This window comes from Eleutherodactylus coqui, chromosome 2, assembly GCF_035609145.1.
Source record: "Eleutherodactylus coqui strain aEleCoq1 chromosome 2, aEleCoq1.hap1, whole genome shotgun sequence".
Classification (NCBI taxonomy): Eukaryota; Metazoa; Chordata; class Amphibia; order Anura; family Eleutherodactylidae; genus Eleutherodactylus; species Eleutherodactylus coqui.
Window position 1 is genome coordinate 212,729,531 of NC_089838.1, and position 11,738 is coordinate 212,741,268.

The window sequence follows — 11,738 nt, forward strand, 5'->3', positions numbered from 1 at the left end:
GTGCAGGTGGCGGCGTCCGTGTGGACCTCTCTGCTTCCAGTTTCTTTGTCTGTGGATGATCCTCACATCTCGTCGTCAGACATGCGCGGTTCGGAATCCACGGCCCGTCCACAATGTAAACTGCGGACGGGCTGCAGGTCAGACGGCTTCCATGGAAGCTGCCCGTGCAGTAAAATGGAGCATGCTTGTGAAGCCAGTCTTTGAAGAATAGGTAATTTTGTGACAACACATCCCCTTTTAAGGCCTCCTGCAGAGGGCCACGTCGGATCCCACTGCGAGAATTCTCGTAGCAGAATGCGAGCCATGCCCCTGCAATGACCCGGTGGCTTGCACAGAAATAGGACATGCCGCGATTTGTTTACTGCGCAAGTTTTCACACGGTCAAATCACGCCAGTCTGAATAGGATTGCATTATCTAATGCAATCCTATGGCAGCGGGCACGGGCGGAAATCCTGTGGGAAATCCCGCTGCAAAATTTCCTCCTGTGTGCATTTGGCCTTAGCTCTTGCATTTCTGCACATATCTTTTCTGTTGTTACCCTTCTGTTCACCTAAAACTTTTTCATGTCGCAACATTTTCTCTAATAAAACATTCCGATATCTTTGTATGTCTGGTGAAGATTATTATGTCTGCATAATAATAAGCTTTGTCTTTATAGTATTAACTTTTTTGAAGCCTTTTACATTTCTTTTCTCCTTACCTTCCTCTTTGTACAGGACGGACAGCTCCTTTAACTTCATGGCGTTCTTTTTCACCTTTATGGCGCAGTTGGTCATCAGCATTATACAAGCTGTTGGTATTCCTGGTTGGGGAGTCTGGTAAGTCATTAGAGATTTATCAACATTAGCACCCTAGAAGAAAATGGTGTTATTTCAGGATACAAGGTTGCCGCACATTTGTGTTGTTTTTTTAGATAACCATAAACTGAACAATCTGCATATTGCAGTAAAGGCCCTTTTACAAACAATTATCGCTCAAAAGCCATCTTTTGAGCAATAATTGTTTGGAAATGTGTGCCCATTGTTCACTTACTGTGCACTTTCCGTCCATCAATGAGTTCAGCTCAGCTTAAAATCCTTCCTCCCTGATAAGACGGACTGCACCCTGAGTTCTCCGCAGGCAGCGCTGATGAAATTCTTTCAGCTGCTGGACAATAGCAATGTATGTAGAGAACAGACCACCTGCTGTTCTCTAAATACATGCAAATCAAGCTAGTTAGCTACTAATGGGCTGATTAGCCCATTAGTAGCTAATGCAAAATTGCTCAAAACTGTCAGTTTCTGATGAATTTTGAGCGATCATCTGTGTGTGTAAATGGGGCTTAAAGGGGTTGACACACAAATAACAATTTTATGCTTTAACAGCCATTGTTCCCTGGTCTGCCCAATGGACACAGGGAACCCATGATTTTTGGCTGTTAAAGCATAAAAACATAATACTTACCTTGTGTGCTGTTGTTGTCATCAGCGGGTCATCTCCCAGCAGGCAGTCTTCTTCCTCGGACGAGCCAAGGACGAGCCACCCCCTCCGGGATTGTGCGCGTGCGCAGTGGAGTGGTGCCCTCTGACAGGAGTGAGGATGGGCCGCGTCTCCACTGCGCACCCTCAGAATCTCTTGAGTTCAGCCAGGACGGATGGGCCGCCCACAGCAAGCACTGCTTGTGACGTGCTTGCTGTGGGCGGGCCGTCCATTCACCTCGGAGGTGGCTGACGGACAGAGCAGAGCAGGAAGCGGTTATTTTGACCGTTCCTGCTCTGCTTCTAGAAGTCACAGAAGAAGATGCCGGATGGAGGGGACATGCCTAGCAATCTCTCCTGGCCAGGCAAGGTGAGTAAAAAATTTTTTTTCATGTCTGAACCTCATTAAGGCCGAAAGGCCCATTTACACCAGTCGATGATCGCTAAAAAAAAAAATCACTAAAAGGCGATCGTTTGAGCGATAACCGTTGCATCTAAATATGCGCTCATCATGCACTTTTCGAGCACTGCTGGCTAATCATTAAATTCAATCCAACCTAAAAATCGTCTGTCAGCCTTATCGGCAGTTCTCCACGGGGAGTGCTGATAGCATTGCTTCCTTGTGGAGAAAAAAGCATCTGAGCACAGATAATGGCCTCCGGCTGTTAACTGCATTCAGCTAAGGCTTCATTTGCACACTTAATTGCTCTTAAGAAGCTGAGTAGCTACTTAATAGTTAATGCAAAATGATCGCTCAAAGCTGTCACTCAAACTGTCGTTTGAGCCATCTTTTAGTGATCATTGGCCTGTGTAAATTAGCCGTAACTCACATGAGTGTAATTTCATTGCATAACACACAGTGAATGGAGTCAATGAAAGTACATTGATTTTCATTGATCAGTTCTCACCTGCGTATATTCATTGCGTATAATACATGCATAAACCCCCCCCCCCCCCAGCAAATTCCATTCTATTGTGAACTACACACGATAGAGCCGTACTCTGCGAGTGTGTAATACACAGTACATATGCAATTACTTTTATATACGTGCAGCACTCATACATATTGTCACTAAACGACAGAGCGGGAAAATAAATAATGAAACTAAGCCACTGTGACAGCATGTGTGAGGTACGCTGTCATGCGCAGTCAAAAATCGCTGCCATCCGTGGCGATACGCTGGCTCACACAGCGTTTTTATACATGTAGCATTTTACCACATTCTCCTATGAGCCTAGCCTAGAGACAAGCATCGGTAGAAGGATACCTTCCTCATATTCCATTGTAAGGCCCATTGTCCACGGACAGATTTTTGCTGCAGAATCCCGAGCGGGTATTCCACTCTGGATTCTGGCAGGCTATGGTAAAACGATCCTTCATGTCCACGAGCGGAAACGAATTACAGTTTTCGCTCGTGGATATGAAATCGCGGCATGCTCCATTTTGTTGCAGTTCCCGCACAGAGCAATGGAAGCCATCCAAGCCACGGATTCAGCGGGAAAGCAGGAGTTTGAAAAAAAAAAAAAAGGTACTGCACATGTGTGCCAGCCGGCGCTTCTGCAGTACAGTAAAAAGACCCGAACAGGTCAGCAGGGCCCTCGGCTGCGGGCAGGGTTGGATTGCGCTGCGGCTTCCCACATGCAGTAACTGACCTGCCTGTGGACATTGGGCCTAAAACTGCAGGTGTGTAAAAACTATAAACCTACAGTTGTATTTGTCTGCGCCAGGGAATTGTAATTTAAAAAAAAAAAAATTAAAAAAATTAAAAAAAAAAAAAAATATATATATATATATATATATATATAATGGAAAAACCTGCTTTGCTTTCAATTTAGTTTTCTTTTGGGTGGGGGAGACAAATAGCTCTGCAGACTGCACTATTTTTGTGTAGAAAAAAAGGAACCAAACCTCAACTATTTAATTTTAAAATGAGAAGGGGGGTTGGAAACCTCTTTTATTTCTGTTTTTTAAATCCAGTTTTTCTGCTCGAAAAACGGAATGAAGAGATGTAAAGCCCTAACGGAGCCCTGAAACACCGGTGTGTATTGGGCCCTTACAGCTAGGCTGTGTCCAACTCGCTCTGATAAATTACACTCAAAATTTAAGAAAAAGCAGCAGATATTGTAATCCCACTTTGGGAGTAAATGGAAAATATTACCTCCTAAAAAGTAAAATCGGAGCAATCTGACAATTAGTGCCAGATAAGGATACAACATTACTGAGAGAGGAGCCCAAATATGGACTCGTCCCTCCGATATCCCCTTATATCAGGGATTCTTGCCACCAAAAAGGATGCTACACTTAGGAGAGGCCACTTCAGTGGAAATGGTGTTACCTCAGGGGTACCGTCCTAAGTGAAAATCAATTAAGAAGAGACTCTCTTATGACCATAGAGGCATCAGATATTGTCTCCGAAAGGCCACTTTACTAGATTCCTCTAGACACTTGGTGGATACCTATGGTGGGAAATAGAGCTGTTAGTCAGACTGAGTAATGACATACCATGACCCACCTGGCAAAATACGACCATATACCTATGGACGCTCTTATCCTCTGTGGAGACCCAGTGAGTGCCAGTCCAATGGATACTAACTAGACATGACACTCACAAATGGGTTCCAATATTATGTCAAAGACTCTACCTATGGTAGTGATCTGATTGCTAGACAGATTTAGTGCTGACTTGACAAAGCCCACCTAAGGGCTTATTTACACGAGCATATATCGGTGGGCGTTTTTACAGCCGGCTGATATACCCTTCCAACTAAGCAGTCTCTCCCCCCTCCCCCTCACCGGCTCTCTGCCTCTGTCCCCTCCTCTGAGCGATTTGCAATGGGAGTGGGCGGGACGGGGGCAAAGCTAAGAACCCACTCCTCCCCTTGTCCATAGCAAACAATGGAAGTGGGCAGGACAGATAAGGCCCCCCTTCATTGCAACCCCCAGAGGAGAGAGGCAGGGAGCCAGTGAGGGGAAGAGAAGAGGGGGGAACTGCTTAGATGGAACCGTATATCGGCCGGCCGTGAAAACGCCAGCCAATATACGCTTGTGGGAATAAGCCCTAAGTGTAGCGTTGTTTTGGTGGTAAGAATCCCTGATATAAGAAAGTATTGAAGGGACGAGTCCATACCTGGGCTTTCTTCTTGTTAATGTTGTATCTTTTTATTAATCCTATTCTGTGAAGAAACGTTTGAGGTTATTGGGATTTTTTTCTGTCTTCTGTGATTCCTAAAATTAAAGTAAGTTTGCAAAAAGCGTTAATTAAAAATGACCTGCTGCTGTGTGTCTATAGCTCAAATAGAAACTACAATCCCCATGTAGTCCTACACCTTTCTGGCTTTCCCCTGCCACCTGTGCATCTAGCACTGAGAAGGGGATATATGGAAGGCAGTATGACTGCAGGATCAAGAGCGTTCACAGTTAATCTTCTGTTACCATGTAGACCCCACTGGTTTGTATAGGACGTATACATATAAATCACTAAGATGTTTTTAAATCAAGACTATTTGCAAAGCCTTGTAATCTATATTAGAAGCAGTGGGGAAAAGGATTGTAAAGGTGATAAGTGCTATGTGTCCGGCTTTCCTGATAATGCAGGATACTTGTGGAGCAAGCCACTTGATGCTGTATTTTATATGTGTTTATAATGGGGCACAGCAGGTGGAGGAACAGATGCCTGTTCTCGTTACTTTTTTGTAATGACTATTTTTTTGCCTTGTCCTATTTCTTGCAGCGGGTGGATTGCAACAATCTCCTTCTTTGGAACAAATGTGGGATCTGCAGTGGTGATGCTAATACCGACCATTATGTTCACAGCTGTGGCTGTCTTCTCCTTTGTGGCATTGACCAAGGTATAAAGAAAATGTTAAGGATTTTATTTGCCCTTCATACAAGGTGATATGATACTTCATTCTGTTTGTCGCCTTATATCCATGTGTTTCTGGATTATGGTTTAACCCCCTCTAGTGACAACCAATACGCCTTTTTACTGACTTCACTATTGGGCTTTAAACCCCCACATATATCTTTTTAAGATAGAAGAGGTACTGGTAAAAGAGCGGAGGAGGTGGAGCTACTTAGATGAAAGTCCAGTGCGGAGGATAGTTGGGTGTAATTTCCGGTGGGTGATTCCTCTTTTTGGTGGAAAAAAAGCTGTGTGCATTAAATTCGAGGTGCTGCCAAAACAGTGGCTGTGCAACCCATATAGGTTGGACAGTGGTACAATAGTTGATGGAGAAGAAAAAACACTGATGGGTTGGCGCAACTTTTTAGATACGTATGCACATGTTTAGGTTCAAAAAGAACATATCTTTATTTGATAAAAACCGGTGCCCTTCCAAGATATGTTCTTTTTAAACCTAAACATGTGCATATGTGTCTTAAAAGGTCACACCAACCCATCAGTGTTTTTTTTTTTTTTTTCCCTTCTTCTCTCTCTACTAATATATCTTTTTAAGGCGGTGACTTGGCTGCCTACTGACAGCCAGGCTTCTGTTATGACAGCTAGTAGCAAAGAAACCTCAGATCCTGGCAGTTTACCCCCTTACATGCCACAATCAATAGTAACTGCAGTATGTAAGTAGATGACAGTGGGAGAGGGATTCTTCTGTCACCCATTGGCACCCCTCAGTGAGATTTCAAGGTACCATTGGGTCCCCATGGCAGCCAGAAGTGTGACAAAGGACTCCATGTCTGCCATCTAACTCTGTCTATGAGGGTGGATTCAAACAAACATGTTTATGTGCACACAAAGCCATGCGTCTATTAGAACCATTGGTTCCCTATGATGAGTTCACCTGTCCGTGTTTTACAGGCGTGCAAACGCGTGCACCTGTAAAAGATAGGACATGCGTGCATGGTCCCTGGTGGGTGTAAATATTCCCTGCAGGGAGTCCCCTTGTCACTGAACACTGTGACAGCACTGTCACAGTGTTCAGTGACAAGGGGACTCCTTGCGGGGAGTAAAGAATTCCCTGCCACAGTTGTGACAGAGGATTGCAATGTTCTCCCATTGTATTCAATGAATGGCTAAGCGCTTCCTGTGATTGGCTGAGTGCTGTGGCCAATCTACAGGCAGCACTCAGCTGTCATTCAGTGACTGAGTGCTGCCTGTGATTGGCTGAGTGCTCAGCCAGTCAGATACAGCCCATTCAGCAGGCAGGGATTCCTGCCTGCTGAAACAGATTCAAAGCAGTGCAGGGAGAAGACAGGCTGGATGTGCCTGAGCCCCGGCAGCTGAGGAGAGGTGAGTGTGTGTATGTATTCAAGCCCTTCCCTGAAAATCACTGCAGGGGTTGCTGGCATCCTATTGCTTTCAATGGGGCCGCTGCATTAAAAGCAATGCTGCACAGACATGCATTCACGCATGTTTGTACATGTATGTGGGCGTGTGTTTTGTGCACACCTATATACGCATACACTCCTCTGAATGCACCCTTAGAGCCAGCTTACAGCAGAGTCCAACAGGATGCTGTCATAGACTTGGTGCACTGCATTACTTATGTAGTTCATTCTGCTATCGCTTTTTTACAAGTCCCCTTAAGGAACTAGAAAATACTGTCAAAGTTCAATAAAAGTTTATTTTAAAGGGAAAAGAATCCGGTTTAAAGAAAAAAAAAACATTTTTCCCCACAAAAACCCATATGGATAAAAAAAGCAACACATGATAGGCATTATCGCGTTTGTTTGTAGTGACCCAGACGATGGAAATATTTTGTTTATGTTGCATGATGAACGCTGTAACAATAATTTAAAAAAGTAATGCCAGAATCGGTAATTTTCTTTTGTTGTTCTCCTAAAAAAGTAATGAAAAGTAATCAAAAAGTCATATGTACCCGCAGCTGTTACAAATAAAAAGTACAGCTATTCCTGCAAGAAAAACAAGCCCTCACAGAGCTCCATTGCTGGAAAAATAAAAATGTTAGGGATCTTAGAATGTGGTGATGCAGATTCAATATGTGGCTATGAAAATTGCTAAGTCTGTAAGGTGACTCAGAGGCTTAATGAAGGACCATATTGTAGCCATGTATTCCTGATTTTATTAGAGAGCCATCAGTATTGGGCTGGATGTACTCGGCCATATACAAGTTTTGCCTGAGAGGCTTGGGCACTTCCCACATGGGAATGCTCATGGACACCGATCTGTGTGCCGTCCAGTCGACACGGACCCTGCACATTGCATGTCCTTCCTTGCTCTGTGAAAATGGACAAGAATAGGATATGCAGTGATTATTTTTTCTTTTTTTACACAAATTATCTGTCTTTATGAAAAATCGGGCTTGTGAATAACTTTGTAGGATATTGCGGAGTTCTGTGCTGTCCGTGGAATACACAGACAACACATTGTCCAAATATATGTCCGTGTGCATAGGCCCTTATTCTGGTTTCTCTCATTTGTCTGACCTCTGTGCTGTATCATAAGAAGCTTATTAAAGTCAAATGATAAAGGCCTTTTATACATGGCACAATACGGAGCACTTGTAGAAACCTGGTATATGAGCTGCAGCACTAAAAGCTCTTCTCTCCCTACCAGCTTTGAAACAGACCTGTCTACAGATAAATGTCTCTGGTTCGACTAGTAACCAGAGTCCCATAAATTAAATAACAAAAATATCAAAAAGTTAATGTTCTTCTTTCCCCCCTTCACACAGGTACACAAGTTTTACCGGGGTGCTGGAGGCAGCCTTAGTAAGGCTCAAGAGGAGTGGACCACAGGTGCTTGGAAGAATCCTCATGTCCAACAAGCAGCTCAGGATGCCGCCTTTGGAGCAGCACATGGTGCCATGACACAACAAGAACCTCAGTACTCCGCCACACCAAATTATGGTTACTCCAATCAAATGTGAAGGTTTTCTCAGGACTGCAAGAATACATTCCTTAGGGTCACAAGGACCTCGCATTCCTGCTGTCCTCTAGTAGATCAGTTGTATCTTTAACATTTTACCTACTTCCCTTTGATATGGTGCATAATTGATTGTGGTGTGTATGTTGTGTTCCAGAGAGAATCCAAACCCCGATTAAAAAGGGACAATACGTACATGTGAGTTCCACGCACATAGCGCAACAGTCATGTGTTTGGAGCTATCTATTGGATACTATATAGAAAGTACAAAAAAAGAGAAAATAAATAAAAGGCATTTGTATAAATTAGCGGTGACAAGGATAAACTCAACAGGTAGCCATCCAAGTTTATGTAGCATCAGGCCGTCAGTATCTCTGCTTAGCACTGAACTGGCTATGTAATTCCCTTGGCTGTGGGTGTTTGTAACTGCAAGCTACACCTGTTGCTGCATATTCTAATAATTTGCAGACTTTCCCAAACTTGGGACTACAGTAGCATTCCCTATTGGCTTCTTTAAACGGCTGCCATCTTTAAAGTTTTGGTTTTTATACCTCCTATCCTTCTACGCAGCATATGGAATTGTATAAAATTGTCTGCTCATATCGCAGTGATAGTTGGCCAGACCTTGTCCTGTTACCTGCAGGAACATTTTGGTGTTTTGTTGAACAGTGCTGTGTAATAACTGTAATCATGTGTTTTTATGGGAAATGCAGCGCTATATGTTTCTACAAACTAACTACATACTAATGCACTGTCTAAGATGTAAACTCCAGTAGTACCTTGGGTTTCGGGCTACATAAAAGCACAGACGGGAGAATAAATGTGCTATATGCTGGGCTTTTCTTATTCTGTGGCTAAGTCTGGGAAGTTTAATTATGCTACATATGTACAGGGCAGGAGAAAGCTGTGTGCACTTTGGCCTGTTCTTACTAAAGGATGAAAACCTGAAACCTTGCAAGTATAGTATACTAATAGCGCATTAATGTCATGTTTTTTTTTTTTTTTTTCCTCCTTGTAAAGGGAACCGGACACCGGGTGTATGCTACAAACCACAGGCATCGTGAACCTGGGACAGGTATGCCAATGTATGTGGTGTTCTGGCGTTTCAGAATAAACACACTTTTTGAAGTCTGACTCAGAACAGAGCTCCGAGCCAAAGAGGCGGCCCGCTCCTGTCTCTCGCCGCCCGCAGCATGTTGGCTGACCACTCTCGCCCTGCTTGTGTAAAGGATGGGAACGGTAATCCAACATACTGCGGGTAGAGAGAGCAAGGCCTCGCCCGCCTTAACTTGGCGCTCCATTCCAAGTCAAAATTCAAACGTGTTTATTCTGAAATGCCACGGCATAGACTGGGGGCAGCAGGTATACCTGTCCCGGGTTCGGCAGCATCAACCCTTTTAAGAACAGCTTTTTCATCTTTTACTATAATAAGCCTTTGTGTGTAGGTATTTGTTTTACTCTACAAGATATGAATTACCTCTCCAACTACTATATTATGAATGTCTCATACACTACAATTTTGGGACCAATTAAGTACTGACACAAGGTATTTATCTGTGTTTTGAAATGCACTTAATTTTCAATTGATGACTGGGCAGCTACAGGACCGAACTCTAGAATAATGACAAAATCCACAATGTGAATGAATAGACTCATCCACATGATTTGGCGCTATCTGCTGCACTTGTTTACATTTTTGAAAACTGATTAAGCTAATCAAGTTTTACAAGAAAAGTCTTAAATTTCTTGAGCTGTTACATTTTTCTTTTTGGCTACTTATACACTACAAGATGTACTCCATCAAAATGTTAGCTTAGATGCTTCTTTTGATGAAAGCTGACTTTTTTTTTTTTTCTATATTCAAGGCGATGGCATATATTTCCCTTTCTAGTATGTCATATACTAAGACATGTTCTAATCTGTTTCTTCATGTGTTGCAATATGCCTGTAATGTAAAGCAGGTTACAAGTATGTGTTACGTAGAAGAAAATGAACACTATACAAGCCTGAGCACTTTCTGTTTAGATTGTACATCCAGTGTCGTTGATGCTTCCACCATATTCAGTGTTAAAAAGCCTGAATTCTTCTGTTAAATTCAGTTTTTTGCTGAGATTGACGCAGCACCCAAATACCATTTATGTGGATGTCTGCCAACCATTCTATAATGAAGGGGTCTTTCAGGATTACACTACTGATAATCTATCCTCAGGATTGGTCAACAATAGTTGATCAGTAGGGGCCGCCACTCGGGATCCGTGCCAGTCAGCTGTTTTGAAGAGACCACGGCGCTAGGTTGAGTGCTACGACCTCCTTCTCGCGCATTACATTCATATGGCCTGAGAACAACTCTGTCTCATTTAAGTGACTGGGACTGAGCTGCAATACTAGGCACAACCACTATACGACATGGCGCTATACTGAAGTGAAAGTAGTGTTCACCCTGAGCACCGCTGTCACTTTAATCAGCTGGTCAGTGGGGTTCCTGAGGGTTGGACGCCCCCTCAACTTTTGATGACCTAATCTGTGGATAGGTGATCAATAATTTAGTGCTGGAAAACCCCTCTAAGTTCTACGGTGGCTGAATTGAAACTTTCTAATATACACCTAGTCGCAATTCTGAGTAGAGGTTAATGGAAGAGACTGCAAGGCGTCGTAAAGGAACACGTGACACTAAATGTTCTACACGTCCCCTGCAAACTGTTCTCAGAGGCATAAGTGGAACAGAGTGTATATTACATGGTTTCGCCACCTTTATCTTCCAGCTCTTCTAGTAGGATTTCCTAGGAGTACAGAAGCCCTAATGTAAATGTAAGACCCTAGAACTATCTTGTTAACATGTTTAGTGGAATTTCCCTGTCTAAGGTTTACCACTTTTTTTTCCATCTCTTATAATGTACATTTGGGGAACGTACAGAGTTATACAGAGAAAAGTAAGTGCTCCCCGTTCCATTTCCTTTGAACAATCCACGGATAATAAAAGCGCCATGTATATTTCTGTTCAAGGGATCCTTGATTTGTAATGTCAAAATCGAATGATAAACTCTGGTATTTTGTCATTTTATGTGTAGTTTCTCTTAAATTATTGATGTTTGGTGAGAAAAGTTGTGCAGAACAAAGTATGTGATTCTATAAGAAAATAAAGAAAGCGTTCAAACTAGCGCTTCCTGTGACTCATTAAACACCTGCCTGAATGTGGTTTTGGGGTCTTGGGTATTGTCCGTTGGATGCCTTTCCCTTCTTCAGTGTGGTTGGGTCATTTCCTGCCTTAAAGGGGTTGTCCCGCTGCAGCAAGTGGGTCTATACACTTCTGTATGGCCATATTAATGCACTTTGTAATGTACATTGTGCATTAATTATGAGCCATACAGAAGTTATCAAAAGTTTTATACTTACCTGCTCCGTTGCTGGCGTCCTCGTCTCCATGGTGCCGACTAATTTTCG

At 43.1% G+C, this 11,738-nt stretch overlaps 1 protein-coding gene across 1 annotated transcript in view; it reads left to right on the forward strand.

Annotated features, from left to right (window-relative positions):
- The window catches only part of SCAMP5 (secretory carrier membrane protein 5), a 32,227-nt gene extending 20,773 nt beyond the window's left edge, over positions 1-11,454 (forward strand). The window contains exons 5-7 of the mRNA XM_066592449.1: positions 718-819; positions 5,190-5,307; positions 8,107-11,454. Of these exons, the coding sequence (XP_066448546.1) occupies positions 718-819; positions 5,190-5,307; positions 8,107-8,301 (415 nt within the window). The 3' untranslated portion in view covers positions 8,302-11,454. The remainder of the gene's footprint in view (positions 1-717; positions 820-5,189; positions 5,308-8,106) is intronic.
- The last annotated feature ends 284 nt before the right edge of the window (positions 11,455-11,738 follow it).